Source organism: Nipponia nippon, unplaced genomic scaffold (genome assembly GCF_047370975.1).
Source record: "Nipponia nippon isolate SJK-2023a ecotype South Korea unplaced genomic scaffold, ASM4737097v1 scaffold_14, whole genome shotgun sequence".
Taxonomy (NCBI): Eukaryota; Metazoa; Chordata; class Aves; order Pelecaniformes; family Threskiornithidae; genus Nipponia; species Nipponia nippon.
In genome coordinates, this window is record NW_028262330.1 from 9,642,269 (window position 1) to 9,661,371 (window position 19,103).

The following is a 19,103-nucleotide window of genomic DNA, read 5'->3' on the forward strand; positions in this document are numbered from 1 at the left end:
CAAATCTAGTTTTCTGAACTTGAAATATGACTAGTGGTGGTGCTACCATATTTGCCTGTTAAAAATAAATAGTTCAAGAGGAAACATTTCATTGAATACCACAGGCCATGGCTGTCATTTGCAGGATTTCTTTACAATCAGCTGCTTTTCCATCAATGTCACTTCCACTTACATAGCAAATTGTAATCTGGTGTCAGAAACAGCATCTAAGGACTGCATTCCCCAAGGCTGATGACCTTATCTACAATTCTGGTTGTGTTCCAGCATATAGTAGCAACATCTTGAGGCCCAGCCTCTCAGAACAGTTTCATAGCACAATTTCTCTTTATAGTATACACAATGTAACCCTCATTGAATATTTGGCTTCTAACAGTCTTACTCTATTTTGAATCAAATCCTGTTTCCCATTGACTACTGTAGCTCTGATTAGCAACGTAACAGATGTGCTTTATCAGTTGCACATTCTCTTTAAGTGCCATAAAGAACAGGTAACAGGCAGCAAGAACTAGCTTATTAATACTCTTACCCTGCCTAAAAACTTAAAAATATTACTTAAGAGGTAATGGAGTTTTCTCAGGCTAGCTTAATTAGGTATGGCACCGAAGCAAGATACTTGATTTTTTTTACTGCCATTTTCTCTAATCTTTTCTCTATTATAAAAAGTTAAACAACAACAAAAAACACTTACAAATTTTGGGGAAATGTTTCAAGAAGCAAGGATCTTCCTTTGAAATTTTCTAGTTGCTAAAGGACCTCACCTTGTAAAAGTTTTAGTGGCTTAATTTTACGTAGTATGAATGCTCTTGCTCAATTTCAGCACTCTTACCAGATTATGAATTAGGTATGTGCATAACTCTGCTAGACAGCTAACTGCAGTTACCTCAGCAAACACACCAATGCCTTATTTGTTTCTTCTTACAACACATGTACTACCCGCAGAGACATTGATCAAAAAGTTTTAACGATAGGCAGGGAATACACTATTTGAAAAAGAGCATGCCTAAGTACAAATCACAATATCAAATGGTATCTTCTGGTTAAAGCAGGCTAATTTAGCTATTATTTGCAACTATAAAGTCTTGTTGTAATTGGGGATGGGCTCACAAAGACCAAAATATCCGTTCTCATGAAGTTATTGCTAAAATCAAATAATCCTCTGTACCGGTTCACATAAAACCATTTCCACTGTGAGTTCATAGGATCAAACTCCTATTTCCAAGCGCTGATCAGGTATTTCCAGGGACGGCGCCAGGAACGCCAGCGTGTTCCCATGGTATTTGAAGGTCTCCTTACTCCACCAAGTGGCCAGCCATTTCACTGCACTTTTGTCAACAGCCACGAGAATCCATTGCTGGCCACCTTGCGTAGGGCAGCAAGGTGAGGCTACCGTGGTTGGTAAGAAAAATAATATGTAAAACAGAAGTGAATGAATACTATGGGATAAAGCAAGCTTTATTCTTGTTCTAATAAGTCCCACAGTCCTCCAAATGCCCTGGGACCAAACCTCTCTTTTTGGTACATTCCAGAAGCCTCCCTGCTGCCTTCTCTTAGGGCAAGGACAGTACCTGTTAGCTTTGCTCTGATGAGCTCTAAGCAATTGGGTAGACTTACATTTGCCTCAGATTATAACGTGCAGTGGCATCTGGCAACCTCCTGAAAGCATTAACGGTGCTAGAAAGCATCTGACAACTGCCAGGCCACTAGGTCATTTCTGTCCCGTAGTGCTTCAGGAAGAGATCTTCACTCCTTCGCAGGAGATTCTGGGTACAATGAAATGTTTAAGACTCCAAGACAACCGTGTAAAAAGGAGACCTAGTGTAGTAGCTACAGTCAAGTTATTTTCAACTTCTACCCCCAAAAGAGCTGTCAAGAGACACGCAAACATTCCTCTCTGGCTCTGACAAGCAAACATTAACAGACCTAAGTCCCAGACCCCTGAAGGGAATGACTTTTTTTTTTTTACTTCCTCAATTTATTAAAAAAAAAAAATCATCTAGCAAATCATCTAGCAGCTGTTAAAGACTGACAATGCACCAGCCAGTGTATTTTCTTTAAGCTAGCTGACCCGTAACACAGTACATGAACTGTTCAGTAAGTTATCCCTTACTGCTTCAAATAAAGTTTCTAAAATTTTGCTTATTTTGTCCTATCCAAGATGGACTACACAACATCTGAATAAATATGTTCCAGCTGCAGTTTTATTACAGCTGACTACAGGAATGTAATTCCCAGATATTGCTGTATTTAGCAACGAGATCTGGGACAGAATAGTAAAATTAGAACATGATATACCATACTGATGCTAAAGCCAAACCGTGATTATTTGTTGTGTCTCAAAACAGATTGTGTGAGACAAGTCCAAGTTGGCTGACTAATAGGTGGTAAAGGACAGAACAAAAATACTTAGGCAAGAGAATATAGGTGTGGCATCATTACTGCTGTGACCACCAATGGACCAAATTGGCTGTGGGGCTAATGATGATGAGCACAGTCTGACTGTTTCATAGAATCATATAATGGTTTAGGTTGGAAAAGACCTTTAAGATCATCAAGTCCAACCGTTAACCCAGCACTGCCAAGCCCACACTAACCCATGGCCCTAAGCACCACATCTACCCGGCTTTTAAATTCCCCCAGTGATGGGGGCTCAACCACTTCCCTGGGCAGCCTGTTCCAATACTTGACAACCCTTTTGGTGAAGAAATTTTTCCTAAGATCCACCCTAAACCTCCCCTGGCGCAGCTTGAGGCCATTTCCTCTTGTCCTATCACTTGTTACTTGGCAGAAGAGACCACAGAAGAAACAGTCCTGAAAAGGACATTTTAGGAACAGAGAACCAATTAGAAAAGCAGCTTAACCAGGCTAGTTCCAGCAGCCTTTATAATTGCCTTCAAAAATGATTGTGGTAGGCTTTATCAAATCTACTGACTACAGCTTGCAGATGGAATTATTCCAGCTCTTATGCTTAGATGATTCACTGCATTTTAAAATTGATACAGCCCTATTCATCACAGTATCTACCTATAAATTTTGGTATTGAGACTGAGGATAAAAATTAGGGGAGAACAGAAATGAGCTGCTGGATTTGAATCAGCTTCAGCAAAAATATGATTTTTGCCTCCCTGCCATACAGTCACTCCAGCCTTATTTGTTCAAGTCCCCTGTGCATCTACTTGCTTTTGCCTACGTGACATCCAAGTGAATGTTTTAGATGAATGAGTCTACGTCCCAAAACCCTGCCTTACCACAAGAGTACTTTGGATTCAGATTTGTGCAATGCATTAGATGGAAATACTGAACAGCAAGAGCTACAGTGAGACGTTTGCTGGAACTGGATGTTTTTGGTCTTCTGAGACACGCTAACCTCCTCCTTGCAGTACTGTAGCCACAGAATAAACAGAAAACCAAAGCTCTGGACCACAAAAGTACTTAATAAGTGGAAAGCCTCCTTTCTGAGCTTAGGCCTGATCTGCTGATCTCAAGGTAGACTGTTTGCAGTGCTTGCCCAGTCCCTGGAACAGCGGGCAAGGAGGTGTTATTGTCTGGCTCACTGTTCCAGAAGTCCCTGTATAGGAGAAATCTTTCATAGTCCATCCCTCGCTTTCCAGTTTGTGGGAGCACCCTACACTGACAGCTAGCTATGCTAAATTAGCACAATGCCATGCCCTTTTAATGCTTTGTTTTTCAACCTCTAGTAGCTTAGGGGGAGGGGAAAAAAAAAAAAGGTATCAAAGTATCCTTTAGAGTATGTCCCGAAGACTAACCATTTAGGATTATTTCAGACCAAGGCTGGAAATTCTGGAGTCCCATATGGGACATGGCCTGCCAATATTCCCATCTGTTTTAGACCATTAATATAGTTAGTGCATCAAATCTGCAAATACTCTGCTAATGCTAGCCACTGAATTATATTACTTATCAGATACAAGTGAAGAGTAATGGTCAATATATGAAATTTGTAAGGATGCTTTGCTTTCCTTGGAAATTATTTTAGGTGAGGGGTTTGTAAATTGAGAGAGGTTGAAAACCACTGCATTAGGCCATTCATACTAACACACCTCTACTCCTGCAAATGTATCAAACATAGTTCCCTACTACCTCAATCACCAGCCACAGTTAGAAAAAAAGAAAAAAAAATATATCCCCCCCCCCAAAAACAGTGACCAGAATGGTACATTTGTTCCTCCACAAGAGCTGAAGCTACTCTTTGACTACCAAATCTATTATATAGCAAATGCCAAAAACAGTTTTCAGAGAAACCTTGTGAGGGTGAACTGTGCTCTACTCAAATTCTTACTATTCCTTCATCACTACCTGTGGGTCAGATAAATTACTACTCCTTTCCTGAATCCCTTCTGGAAAAACATGAACATACCCCAGAGTTCAGAAGTGACACACACAAATTGTGCTGCCATACAGCAGAATGTTTACAGGATAACAGACATAACATGACAATGAAGAAATGCTCCAAGATTTCCATCTCGCCTCAGCACACAGATGTTCTTTTTTTGTTGTGGCTTTGAATCCCAAGATAAGCAGATGTTGCAACATTTCAAAATGTTCATCTCCCCAAAAAAAAAGATAACGCGGAGCTACATGCTCACTGTTAAGCCTCAAACTTTAAAGACAAAATCGATGACCATTACGTGCCAAATTCCCTTTAGAAATAGCTTATGTGATTCACTCTTCCTACAGCAAAACTATTCCATGCCAGAGTAGTTACATTAGACACAAATATTGTGCCGGCACAGATACCCCTATGGTGGCAAATGGGGCAGATCTCTTGCCTCCTGCGTTCATCTGTCCACAACAGTCTCAACCTCTACTGCATAGGAACAACTGTCAAAGCCAGACCAAAGGTCCATCTGTCCCATATCCTCTTGTGTACCAGTGACCGTGAGGCACTGGTACATGCTGGTTTAAGGCACAGTAGATGCATCAGCTGACCCTCCCCCATTATATCCTCCCAGATCCAGTAAAATAGAAAAGAAAAAGGAAAAAAAACCCATCTGTTTATCACATAGTGGATAACTTTTAGGTTTCTTAGAAAAGGTAGAGTTATAGAAAGCCAAAACTGTTCATGCTGAAGAGGTAGTGCTTAATTTACTGATTTTTAACACAGCTGGATTTTTTTCTATGAAAATTATCCTCAACTGACAGTGAGCAAAATAAGTCAGTGGCTTTCAGGCTACCTATGCAATCAAACCCTGCAGCTGCAGAGGATGAAATACAAACGTTGGGCTGTTTTCTTTTGACTGGTCCAGCATCTGTAAAAAATCTTAGTTATTTAGAATGATTCACTCTGATGGATTTGCCAAGCGACAGCCCTTATCTGGAAATAGCATACTGCATGAAATCAAAATGGACAAAGTATGTCACTGCTAATCAGATACACAGCAGGACTTGAACTCCTTTCAAAGCAGCCAATTTCTTACAGCATCTGCTGGACAGGTGACCTACCTTTGTGATGATCTAGAGCTGTGACGCACCAGTTACAAAGCCTTTGGTGAAATAAAAGGAAGGAATCTTCCTGGATATTAAAGGATTGCTGCTTTTTTGTTGTTTGCATTTAAATGGATGCTATTTAAGAGCCTGTCTCCATGGGCAAGTATTTTTATTCTAACATGTTTAGATTTGGCATAGCCCCTAAAACCAACAAATCATTACCACCAACCTTCTTGAAACCATCTTTTTTCCTCATAAGCCATCTCTTTGCCAACAGAAAAACCTGCAGAAGCTAAAACAAAGCAGGACAAGAAACAGATGTCTCAGGCCTGTCACAGAGCACAAGCTCTAGGCAATGTGAATGCATGTCCCATTTGATAAAGCAGCATAAGAACAGCAGTAAATGCTGCTTTCTGGAGATACCATCTTCTCAATTCTTTCCCTCTATCAAGCCCTACAATATTAGTTGTTTAGGCATAATGCAAAGTATTGTATATAACAGGATACAGGACAAGCCAACTCAAACTGCACAGGCTCAGACATACTTATTTGCTTGGTGAGTGATTTTAAAATATTCCAAGAATGCAGATATGCAGATTTACACACCTCTAGGACCCTTCTTGTTCATCTAATCTTCAACCAGAAAGAAAATAGAAACAATTGCTGGTTTGATCCTGCCTAGCCATTCTGGGTCGCCCTTCGTGCTCTGAAGGAGTGCATTTTGTGGAAAGGATGGGAGGGGCTGCGGTCCCCAGTGCATGTGTTCCTCATCATGCGATGCAGTCATGGGGGAGAGCACAGTCCTGTACCCTTCCCTCTCAAGCATGACTGCATCTGCTCCCCTTGGCAGGGGCTTTACACTGAAAAGCCAAAACAGAAAAGATGTGATTTTCAAGCAGTGAAATCAATGTGATGCCCAGGAGAGAGGAATTAGATTAGACTTCTTGCATTTATTGAATAATGTGTTTAAAAAAAATAATCTGGATTTGCATTGCTAAAGTTCTCAAGAACACAGTTCAAGCAGAGAACACGAAGAAGGAAAGCAAGTATTAGGTGCCAATACTCCAGCTGCTGGGTGATTGCGTATGTGTTTACATAGCATTATGCCTCAGTCCTTGCTAAGCCAACACTATCAGACATTTCATGACAGTTTCAATTGCTGGAGTAATTGAGGGGTTGCTATTTATTTAGGATTCTGACAGCTGGAACAAGCTGTTGTGCCTCTTATCAGACACCAATAAACAACAGTCACTTTATGCTCCATAGCAGAAGTCAGATGACGTCTGTCCAAGTCTCCTCTTGACTGTGTACTATATAAAAAGTTGTTTCAAAATAATAGGTCTCTGCAAGACTTAAAAAAAGCTCTAGAAAAATATGGATGAACATATTGGTTCTAGCTTGTATATCCTTCTTTTAAAAACTGCTATTATCTTTCAGAATTATGCTATTATTGCTCAAATAATGCTCTCCTTTCCACTCTCCAGGCTGAGCTCAGAAGGTTGTAAGAGGCTTCTGCCCATTAGGACTCTCTTCTGTACAAGAAGAGGGTATTAACAGGGGTCCTGCTTCAGCATGCAGGAAAGCAGGAATTCCTGCGGGATGTGCTTTAGGTGTTAAGGCCAAAGGCAAAGTTTGGGTAACAGTCATTAAAAAGAACGAAAACAAGAAACAAATGGTCAGATGAAAAAGGTCAAATCCTCCTCTGGGGGGCGTGTCTCTCTCCATAGCACAGGAAGCCTGAAGAATCTTGGATCCTAACTCAGGCACCTCAGCAAGATGAGATGGACTGCAATTCCTCTAGGGCAGGTCTTCTATCCTGGCATCTCCAGGTCTTCAGCTTGTAATCCAGCCAGGTGACTCAAGCAGAGGCCTGAGGACAAAGGAAGGAACATTCCACGGCCTCATGAAACAGGTTAGATCTCTGAGAGGAACAAACAGCCAATCTGTCAGGACTCAAATCAGTTTTAGTCTTGGTGTGTGAACAGACAAGAGAGCATTTAGGAAAGGGCAGCTTTTCACAAATGCACAAAATCCTTCCAAGTCAAAGGCAAAGGCTCAGAGCTAGTTTTTTTATGACAGTGGACTTCCCTCTGGAAGAGTCATTATGAACAGTGTTAAGGCAGCAAATCACAGCTTACAAATTCAGAAGCAACAACTCATTCAAGGAAAAAAAATGCCTTTCTGTAAGTGCTTGCACACATTGTCAGCAAGATCAGAGAGGCTACGTGTCCAAATAGCCGTTGTTCCTCCTGTGGCTTATTATTCTGGACTCACATTCTGCAAGAGCACTGACACTCGGCAGGAAGCCATACCAGCTGGCCTCCCCTTCCCTAGTGCTGCTGTTGGGTCACCATCCTGACCATCTTCAGTGCCATCTCTCCTTGATCAGACGGTACCTAGCACAGAGATGAGAGCAATGGTAAGCAGCTGCTATAAGGAAGCAGCAAGCATATATGCATCTTCAGTTTTCTTGCTGATAATGGTGCATCCCACCCCAAGAAGTATATTATTTACCATGTGCCCAGCCTTAAGAATCCAGAAGAAAGCAAAGTTCTCATAGGCCTTGTGGAAAGCAGCTGTCTCAGTGGATTCTGGAGACACATAGAGTGCCTTCCACCTTTGCTGGTTGAACTGGTTCAAATTAGGCCATTTCAGTTTCCGGATCCATGCCTCCTGGCCTGTTAGAGGTAAGAGACATGCTTGATTACCGATACTGACACAGCAACTTGGGAGTCCCAGTTCGCTGGATGCCTACTGTACTACATACCAATACAGCAGAGTCAGCTGAAAGTCTCTGTGTGCTCAGATTCTAAAAACAATTTTGCTATGCCTAGGAAAATGACCAAGGCTGCATTCAGGACAAGCTGAAACAAACCAATGGAGGGAGAAGAGAAGAAGCAAACAGTGAAGATGTACGTGAAATGGACTTATGATTGCACAAGTTGAACACATGCCTCTTAGAGGCTCTGCAGCCCTAGCAATTCTGACATATTTTGCTTTACTCCTCAAACACCTATGAATGTCCTGCCATGGAGAAGGATCAGCCACACCAAGTCCCCCTCTTGGAAATCAGAAGAGACACTGCTTCTCTGTTTCTTACAGTCACTCATCAAGAAGAACCTGGAAAGGTTTTCTGTTGTCAGGTGCCTGCTAGAGAAGGTGGAGGTCGAGACAGCAAAAAGACCAATTCCAGGACACTAAGGGGGACAAAGCTTTAGCCTACCTCTGAAGTACTGGAAGAATTTACATGTTAACTGCAGCTCAATTTTAGCTCAAATGTGATAAATGGGAGCACCACTAACTGCTAATCTGTTTTGACAGCCTAAACACTCTGTTTCCTGATTTATTGATTGCTATGTTTTTCATGAAAGGCATATGAATATCTAAGTGGGCAGAGACAGACAAAGGATAAAGCCTTTCACAACACAGGAAGATGTTTGTGCAGTCTGTGACTGCAGATTATTTAAATCAATAAGGAAAGGTGAATGGAAGAGAGCACGGCAGTCTCACAGCACGAGGCATTCCAGCAACACTTGGCCTGGCCCCCAAACTGGCGCTTGATCAAGGTTGCATCTTGCAAGCAGCAAGGGACAAACCAAGACATGCAGAAGCCTACACATGTTACTGAGCAGCAAGTGTGATCACTCTTCAACTGCACCCTCCCTGATTAATTACCAACACCCTTGTTTCATCTCACCTGGCACCATGCACTCTGCTGCAGGCCACTCAGTGAAGGCTGACCTCTATTGTGCACAAATCTGTAGCAAGGTATCACCATTGCTCCAGAGAACAGGATCTTCAAGGCACAGCAGGAGAAGAGAGGATAATCTCCATATATTTATTCATCTATCCTCATTCTTCGTTTATGAATGAGCATACATTTATACATACATACATGTCTATTCAGAAGAATTGAGTGAATTATTAGCTACCTACTCACTTATGGGCTTCACTGAAACAAACGATTATTGATGTTGCAGATCCATTTCCCAACAGTATAATGGAGGTAACGGGATTGCCTCTTTCAGAGGGATGTAAACAAAACATACTAAGAGCTGCTCATTTATGACTGTACTATTTAAGCATTGCCACTCAGATAGGAGATTTGCACAGAACATTGGAGAGATCCAGGTACCAATGTTACTGGCAAATTCACATTCTACTCATCACGTGTTCTGTTCCCAACCCCAGTCAAGAAGTCCCTTACCTATGGTGTCAACAATGAGATCCAGCTGCCCATTATAGACTGTAACATTAACACTGGCTGCCAAAAGCTGATCAACAATATCAATGACAGGTTTCATGAAGTCCTCAGCCATGTTCTCAAAGACATCTCTGGACTGACCTGGTTGGAACCAGAAAGAAGACAAATTTTAACTGATGAAGAATGTCATCCCCAAGCTGGAACAGAAGCAGCTGCCTAAGGGTCCTAAAACGCAGTTCATGGCTGCATAAAACACAGTCCTAGCCCAAAGCAGCAGCCAGTGATTTATCGGTCTGAGGAACTACAGAGAACCAAAAAGCAGCCATGCTCCTACTGGAGCTCACACACGGCATTGTACCTTCTGGCCCCTATTATACACATACAGGGTGCTAGCATCAGTCCTTTAAGCCTTCCTTTCTGTTTCACACCCTCCCCTCCACACCATGCAGCATTACATGATACCAGATTTCTGGCAGGAGAAAAACTGACAGGAATTTCAGCAAGACTGCATGAAGACAGAAACCAGCTGCTGAGACACAGAGGATCTTCTTCCTCTCCCTGTATTTTTAGCTGCTTGACTAAAGATAGATACAAGCAGCAGAATCAGAACCAGAACCACATCTGCTCCCATAGGCCTGCCCCATTACATGTTCATTTCTGAGAATAAGTCCTCTTCTTAGGCCCAAGGATAATGACAATTTAATGTGAGTGCTTACTACAGTAAAGTATCTTCCTACAGACTGCAATACTGTAAAAGGCAATAATGCACTCATTAGATCCACACTAGCAGACAGGAAAGTACCTCCCCATTTCACACAGTCAGGAATAATTTTTAACTTCTTTCTGATGGGTCCATTCATCAATTCATTTAGGCTGTCCTTATGCATATTTTTGACATGGCGCCGGTAAAGTCCTACTGAAAAAGAGAGAACACACTTTGATTAGTGGCACACTTAAGACAGTCATCCTGCACAAACAATTTTCAGTGTTACAGTCGTGGCCAACAAACTCTTTTCTAATGAAAATGCAACACCACAGAGAGAGAGTTGCTTACTTTTCCTAGAAACCACTGAAGTCAACCCTTATTTAGATCAGGGGATGATATGGGAAGAACCCAACTATCCATTTCTACTTTTGGCTAACACAGCACTTTTTCAGGGGACCAGGTTCTGCTTTAGCTCCTTGGTACAGACACAATTTCTTCTCAACAGACCAGTTATTTTTAAGCTGCAACGCTTTACTTTTGGGAGTTAACTGTGACATTCACCTTCCCTGCTGAAGCCAATAGAAAGGAATAAAGAGCTTGAAAGAAACTCCATACGTGTCTTTTTCACATTGATGCATAAACATTATCAAGCACAAGAGTCTAATCAGACTATTTATACTGATGAGACATTTTTGTGTCCTAGCTTGAAGACAGAAATGAAAGACATTAAGAGGAAGTAACTTAAAGGTCATAAAACTATGTCGCAATTATACTGACTACCTCCTTGGAATAATTTGTGCAGGATGTATAGGTGGAGGTGTAATCTATAGAAGGGTGGTTCCACATTCCTATTTGTCCCTATTTATGCAAGAGCAAACAAGTTCTGCTCAGGAGAATATCAATATCCTTTGGATCTGAAGGCCCCATTTTAAGGATGTGCTAAATTGAGGCTGTTCCTACTATCAGAGCTGCAGGTATGCAAACATAGGGCCTCAGAAGCTCAAGTACTTAAATACAACTTACTGAGATGGAGATTTTCTTGTTCATTTGATTTCATCTCTGGAACCTCCTTAGTCATGATGTTATAAAAGTTCACATTGTCTGTGTTCTGAAAACACAAGATAATTTCAGTAACACTGTAAAAAACATTTCTCAGGTATGAGGAACAGAATCTCTTCCGAAAAAAGAGATAAGTCCTAAATAAAGCACCCTGTGAGCTGCCACTTTACCTACACGTCAGGAAGATACTTATGGAAAAACTTTGGTTCTACATTTACTTTGAGAAGTGGGGAAGAGTTGTCTCAAGTTTGTATTGTTCACACATGGGTCGTGCCAGAGATGCTATTTACTTCTCTGAAACGGATGTGAAGCTACAGGAAGCCTTACACCCTGCAAATGACTCCAGATTCTCATTACTCATTATAGAGCTGCAACGTCAGATGATGCTTTCAGATGGTCGCTTCTGCTAGATCTACTCTAGCCTGATGCTGCCTCTTGCTTCAACATCCTCCCAGCCTACAACGCTTCAAAATCTCAAATGCTTCCTCAAGAACATGGTGATAGGTATCAGCCACTCCTCTTTTGGAACTGCTAACATCTGGGCGAGTCCAAGAATTGTAGAATGGCAGCTCTGATGCAGACAGCAGACTGACTGCATCCAAAGGACAACTGTGATCAGTGTTGCCGTTAGAGAAATTACTCAAGATTCTTGAAGCCCTGCTTTATTCAGTTTTTGAATCTTTAAAGTTCTGATACACAGGTCAGAAATCAGCTCACAACAGCAACCCTAGAAGAACTGAAGTGCCTGCACCCTGACAGTGATATCGCAGCTGGGAGGAGACAACAAGCAGATTTGAAGAGAAATGCAAAATGGGAACCACAAGTTCCTTCCAAACACTAAGAAGTGAAACCAAGTCTGTGCAAGGCACTGTCAGTTATGAAACAAAACAAAGGGGGGAAAAAAAAAAAAAAGAAAGAGTGAGAAAAGGAAGCAGCTCCAGATTAGTCTTTCAGTTTGAGGAAGCCAGAGCCTTACTTCTACTAAAATAAAAACACAAGAAAGAGTGAGATTTTGGAGCAACCCTTCAACAGCAAAAACAAGGCCAAAACTTCACCCATTTTTTAAGCTGGAATTTGCTAAGTAACAAGATGCAGTAACCCACAGTAACAGGACATAACTTGAGGTTCCTTTCCACCCTGTGCACCTATTGTAGTTCTCTATTTAGAGATCTATGCTTAACTTGAAATTTGTGTCTTGCTGGATGCAGTTTTCAATATTCAAAACAAAGCTTTCAAGGACACATAGCTCATTTAAGTTGAAAGTGGGTTCTATAGAAATCAACAGGACTAGTTGCGTGCTAAAAATTAAGCATCTATTTAAGTGATGTGCCAGGTCGAAACCTCAATGCAATACTGCCAGCCCCCGTGGGTGGCCCTACCCACTGCCTCTTACAATCACGCAGTGGTGCACAGCAAACAAACAGCTCTCTTACATCAGCACTGGGATAAAACATACTGGCAAAAATGACTGGGCAGGGGGCTGGACGGAGGATTCACGCCAACCCAGTGCTCATAGAACAGATAACCTGAAACTGTGTGCCTCGCCAAACATCAGTTAGTTATTTATGCTGGTCAAAGAAGATCTCACCTCTTCAATGACACCTTCAGCCTTGCCCCAGAGCTCAGTGGCCAGCCCATATTGATTGTTATTTATTGCATCCATTATTTCTTTGGCAACAGCAGTCACATCTGCTAGACCGTTATCATCAAGGAAAGACTGGAAGACAAACACAAAGGAGGACAACTTTAATTATAATTCCACGTTCATTTCTCGCTAACAGTCTCCATGCATTCGAGGTTTTATTCTGGCTAAGAGCTAACCTTAAAAAACAACATCCATTTATACTGTACAGCAGTACAAGTAATCAGGTGAGGACCAAGAGTTTAAGAAGGTACTTACAGTGCTGTAAAGGTAGGGCCCCCAAGACAGCACAGAGTCTAAAGAAACAGAACAGATTTCAAACATCTGAGTTTTTGACATACGATTTCCTTTACTTTTCCTTTATTGTAGCAAAAGGATTGTGACAAAAATACATGGAGATGAATTAATCAGTAAAAAGGTACTGTCAGCTCAGTTTAGCCCAAAGGTTATGTACCACAGAGCAGGTTCTTTACAAATCCTGAGAACCAATCAAAGCACTGCAACATCATTAACCCCCTAAACATTAACCAGAGAAATTTATTTGAAGCAACAGACATGTTCTTACCAACATGTTCTCACCCCAACACTGCAGCACATTGCTAGAACGTGGGGGGAGATCTGACAAGTGAATGGGCATTGTCTAAACTGATCTGTTTCCAAAAGTTACAGGGGAAAAAAATACAATTATAAAACAAATCTGTTTTCTAACAAGTTTGTTTATAAGATCTCAAGGATCAGCTGATCCTACGACAGAGAGGAGCTTGCTTGATATTGTCCCATGCTGCAGAGAATCTGTGGAGCCTGCCCTTGCAAACCTCACTGAAGGACCAGGAGTCCTTTAATTATTTATTTTTTTTTTTGTCCTCCACCAGACACACACCCTATCTCTTCCAGGTCTGTGAGCACATCAGTTCCTCAGCACAAGGTCTTCTTGTGAAAAGAAAGAAAAAACCTCAGTTGCAACCTTGTGAATCATTTGGTGGCCACATTTTAAGTGCAGTACTCTTACCAAAACACCTCAGAGGCTGTAGAGCTGCGTAGGGACATTTCACCACCCCCCCACTTCAAATGCAAGTATGCTCCTTACTGACTTTGCTTGCTGACTTTTCATAATCTAGATATGTTCTGAAGGTAGAGACTTCAATCACAGCTTGCAATGTTGAAGTATTTCTTTTTGATTTATCAGACTCACTAGAGATTTAATTCACTTAAGACAGGGCTGGCATTTTTTACTCTAGGTACCCATGGAATGGTAAAAAAAACAACAAACAAAACAACAACAACAACAAACCACCCACAGTCTGAGGATTTTAAACATACCCAAAGGAGAAATCCATGAGTCTCCAAGAGCAGTCCCCATAAAATTGCACTTTATGGTCCCTTTTTGAACAGCCTTGGTGAATAAGAGGAAAAACAAAAACAAACAAACCACCAAAAAAAAAAATCAACTTTTAGTTAGATATTCATGACTCTAGAACCAGTTTTCTTTAAGTGAAAAAAATAGGTAGCAGTCTGAATTAGGCAACAGGGACAGCGTATTCCAGGAAATACAAGTACTTATAGAACACCCCATTTTAAAGTGAAAAGTGAACTACATCCTCCAGCTACTTACCTCATGCAGCTCTAAAGCAATGCCAGCAGCCATTTTACCTCCGTAAGATTCAGAAAATATGTAGAATGGGATGGTCTGAAGAGAGAGAAGCCACACAACGAACCCGTGGGACAGAGGGCAGAAGATGCCTCCAACCGTCTCCCACATCCCACAGAACCCAAGCACTGGCTCTTCACCTCTCACTATAAAATACTGGATATTTTTCTGATTCTAAGCTGCAGATAAGATTTCCATAACATCCTGGTATAATTATCGGGGGAAATTTTGAAGCAGGCACTTCAGTATTTTGGAACTAGAAACAGACATGATCCTACATGCTTCTCAGATCGCAGAATAGATAATAATCCACCCCACTGCTTATCTAACTAGCACCAAATTCAAGATACCACTTCTGAATTGTAGGAAATAAGAGGCAGTGGTTATACCTGCACTGACTCCCACCAAACACATGCTACCTAGTAGCAAGCACTGCCTATCTGGAAGGCTGTTCACCAATTCCTTTTGAGATCTGTTTAAAAGCAAAGAAAAATACAATTCTAACCAAGAATTCAAATCACTTACCTGGAATTCTGTTCTATATGTGAAGAATTCTCCAAGAAAAACCATCATATCAGAAACTACTGTGGTAAGGTTTTTGGCAAACAAGCTACAGTCATCCACATAACTGAATCCAGTGCCCACAGGATTATCCACAAACAAGATACTGGCTGCCTGCAACTGTACAAGCAGAAAGAAGGTTTGTATGAAACCTCAGTTCAGCACCAGTCCAAACCTTAGTTTTGATGATACAAATGTTTAACTGAGCCACCAAATCTCTGGCCCTGAAAGAGACTGCAGAAAAATAAGGTGCAAGTCCAAAACAGAGAATGGCACAGGTAAGACTTGTCTGTCAGAATGTAAAATAAGAAGGATTTTCTTTTGGGTTGCTGGGCTTTTGTGAAATTGCTATAGCAAATGCCATAGTTGTACAGTTACAAGTGTACAAATAAAATCAATAGATCAGCACACGGATAGCTAGCGTGGCTCAAAGCAGCAAGGCTCACAAATAATCAGGTACAACATAAGGTCTTTCAATTTGCCAAATCTGCAACAAGAAAGGCACCCAAAAAATCCCAGTAATCCAAGGGCAGATCACCCGTACGATCTAGGGAACTCCAGAGTAGTTAGACTATTGGTAGCTCAGAGCACAAATACATTTCATTGAATAAACTTCCACCTTTACAGGCAGCTGTAATTTGTTTTCCCTTGAAGGCCATACTGGACTTGTAATTACGAGCCATTGGTTATACGTTGCCAGCCATCCAGAAAAACCTCTATGACTGTACGCAATGAAGCTATGATCTGAAATAACATCTTTCTAGGATTTCCCTGCTCTTAGTTTCCCAGACATCTGCAATTCACAAATTCATGGAAGCCCAGACATATGGCATCAAATCAAATTAATAGGTCTATTCTTCTGTTCTTAACAAGGATATTCCTATAAGCCATTTCATTAACCACACTATTTTAAGACAAAATATCATAGTTCTATTGAATTTTAAATGAAAACTGTTCTGTGATGATAGCAATGATTTGCTTATGCAACCGACAAACATTTTGCAATCAATAGTTAGAAGCAGAACTCTCTGCTATACCCAGGTTGTATTTCTTGGTTTCATTTCTTTGTCTAATGGGCCAATCTCTTCAAAGTTCCCAAATCCACAGCCTGAAGCTCCTGGGCCTCCCTGTGGGGAAATACCAAATGACAAATAAGTTAAAAGGCAGCATGGTATAGATGTGACAGATAGGAGAAAAATAAAAGCAAGCCAGTAAGTAGAACGACAGATTGTAAATTTAAAAAAATGGCTTTTGTACTACATGTTCATTTGCAAAGAAGGCTTTCTTCCTCATCGTCTTTCATTATGTGTACACATGCCATTTCTGAAAGCATGAATTTAAAGACAGAAGCAATTACCCACTTGTGAAAGCATCTAATGAGCTGCATGCTATGCGAGTGCAGTTTGAAAACCCATTCCCTTATTCCCCTAATACAAATGCAGAAGTTAGCTATCTACAGAGGTTTGCAAGTCATTAGTTTTATCAGCATGTACAGCGTGTGCATTTCGCTCTGAAGAAATAGCCCAGAAGGAACAAGACCAAGTCATCAAGTGATTATATTCAATATTAACTTCTGAAACGTACTGCTGGAAGTGAACGTGGAGCACGCACCACTACCTTTTATCAAACTGTGAGTGAATGGGACCAATCTCTAAACAATCGGAGTCTCTCTTACTTGTTTCCATTTCGAAGTCTTTCTAAACCTCTGATCATTTTATTTACTCTCTCTCTGAACATTGTTTAGACTGTAAGCTCTTCAGGAAAGGAGCTGTGACGCTACAATGTACTTGGCACAAACTATAAAAGATAAGAACAACCTCTATTTCTGCAATGCAACTTGATGGAAGGTGAGCAGTTGAGGGCACCCCGCAATTGCAGAATGATATTTTCATTATTTCTTCCTATCCCGAACACCTCACTCACAAGGTGAATCATTTAGAATCAGACAATTTTGAATCCCATTTCTGTAGGGCTGTAAGATACCTATCAGACTGATCCAGGCACAGATGGAAAGAATTATCTTTTCAGTGTCTTTTACCAAACCTCACCTGAAGCCACAAGATGAGAGGTAATTCTGTGAAGTCTTTGGTTGGGCTATTTGCATAGTAGAGCCACCAGAACATGTGGGCCTTGTTTCGAACTTGCACATATCCCCACAGCTCTTTGGGCTCTTGGGACTGCCTCAGAACTACACCTTGGGGGGGAAATAAAAATAAAAATAAAAATCAGCGAGGTAAAGAGGCTCAGCTTTGAGCTTTCCACCAGATTTGTTCCAAAACATTACATTTCAATCTTGGGTGTGATAATTTAACGAAAGCGCTTCCGTTAAAAAAAATTACTATAAGAAACCAGCCTGTACTTACACCCACACACATAGCTGAGTTATCATCAAGTAATAAAGTATGTAATTAAGTGCTTACTTACCAGGGCCTGACATTACAGGGGCCACCAAAACAGCAGCCCAATAGCTAGGATAATTTTTTCTATCAGGGAAACTTAAAAGTTTTTTCAAGGCCTGGGCTGGAAGCACAGCCCCACCAGACACGCTGGAAAGCTTACACCAGCTTCAGGGGCCCCGGGGCTCCTTCAGGGAGGATCTTTGATCTTAGTCTCTGGGAAGATCAAATCATTTTACAGTCCCCAAGGAGAGTAAATACAGGATAGGCAGAAGGGTCACTCCTAAATGAACCCAAGATCCAATCCTAAACTCAGTTCAGAGTGTCATCAACTTGAGCAGTCAGTCTGTTCTCCATCTAGGACACGGACACTTGCCCAGAAGCAGACCTTTGAAACTACATCCCGTAATCTTCTCAACCACGGCAGAAGGCAGCGGTCCACTGGGGAAGCAGCAATAAGGCTTTTCCAAGCCACAGTGCCCAGTCTTTGCTGATCCACAGGACACAGCGCCCAACAGGTTATATCAGCGTGGACAACATCACGCTTTGCTGATCAGCCCTCGCTGCGACAGCGGTGACACCCTGATACGGCTGCTTTGCTCCTCGCAGCCCCTGCTCGCAGGGTCTCGCAGGCAAAACGCTGCCCACCAGCACCGGGCCAGGGACCCAGGCAGCACCGCAGCGCGCTCATGCTTGCGGGCACGCTGCCGTACACGGCTTCTTCGTTGTCCCTCGCAGCTGCCGGGGGTCTTTCCCAGGAAGGACAGGCGACAGCTCAGGGTAAAGCGGCGCTGAGCAGCACTGCCCCGGGGTGGGGAGCCTCTTCCACCCAGTTTACCCAAGTGAATTAACTGAGACCTGAATTTCCACGTTCCTGCTCCAAAAGGCTTCCCTGGGGCTCCGGGGAGCGCAGACCCCGCTCAGCCGGGGTGGCAGGAGACGACTCCAAGGTCACGACAGTGCCCGGCACAGACACGGCGACAGCCCCGGCTGGGGCCGCCTGCGACGGCTCCAGGGCCCGCCCCGAGCTCGACCTGCTCCCGCCGGGCTCCCCGCAGCGCCGGCGCTTTTGCCACCCCCTTCGCCGCATCCCGCCCGGCTACCCGCCCCGGTGCGGCGGTGACGGCCGCGGCGAGGCTCGGAAACCTCCCGCGGTTCGGCCCGGGCCCTTCCCGGCAGCGACCGCGGGAGGGGACGGGACGTGCCGTGCCCGGAGACCGCCGCTCCAGGACCGCCCGGGTCACGGCCGCGCCGCGGGGCACAGCCTCCCGCCCCGCCGCGTCCCTCAGCCCCGTACCTGCCGCCAGCAGCAGCAGCGACAGCCCCGCCGCGGCGCGCAGCGGGAGCGGCCCCATCCCGCCGACAGCTCCCGCCAACAGCTCGCGCCGGCCGCGCGTCACGTGCGCGGAGACGGGACCGGACCAACCCCGCCCCGCCCGCAG

The 19,103-nt window shown here is 42.8% G+C and overlaps 1 protein-coding gene across 2 annotated transcripts; it reads right to left on the reverse strand.

The window, feature by feature from the left end:
• Positions 1-6,375: 6,375 nt before the first annotated feature.
• Positions 6,376-19,095, reverse strand: SCPEP1 (serine carboxypeptidase 1). Of its 2 annotated transcripts, none has more exons than XM_087751172.1 (13): positions 18,959-19,095; positions 17,314-17,459; positions 16,303-16,392; positions 15,230-15,385; positions 14,669-14,743; positions 14,377-14,449; positions 13,315-13,352; positions 13,003-13,131; positions 11,379-11,463; positions 10,452-10,562; positions 9,653-9,790; positions 7,960-8,123; positions 6,376-7,841 (listed from the first exon to the last, which is right to left on the reverse strand). In XM_087751172.1, the coding sequence occupies exons 1-13, from the start codon at positions 19,014-19,016 to the stop codon at positions 7,776-7,778; spliced, it is 1,329 nt and encodes a 442-aa protein (XP_087607298.1). In that variant the 5' UTR covers positions 19,017-19,095; the 3' UTR covers positions 6,376-7,775. The 2 variants fall into 2 exon arrangements, with proteins under 2 accessions (XP_087607298.1, XP_087607297.1); XM_087751171.1 differs by having other exon boundaries at positions 10,452-10,565.
• Between the last annotated feature and the right edge of the window lie 8 nt (positions 19,096-19,103).

What these genes read in the sequence shown, in the direction of transcription:
- SCPEP1 (XM_087751171.1), bottom strand. Translation starts at nt 19,016, where the DNA reads ATGGGGCCGCTCCCGCTGCGCGCCGCGGCGGGGCTGTCGCTGCTGCTG. An exon ending in CATATAGAACAGAATTCCAG is followed by an intron (nt 14,744 to 15,229) that starts GTAAGTGATTTG and finishes CTCTCTCTTCAG; the next exon opens with ACCATCCCATTCTACATATT. An exon ending in TCTCATTGTTGACACCATAG is followed by an intron (nt 8,124 to 9,652) that starts GTAAGGGACTTC and finishes TACCTCTAACAG; the next exon opens with GCCAGGAGGCATGGATCCGG.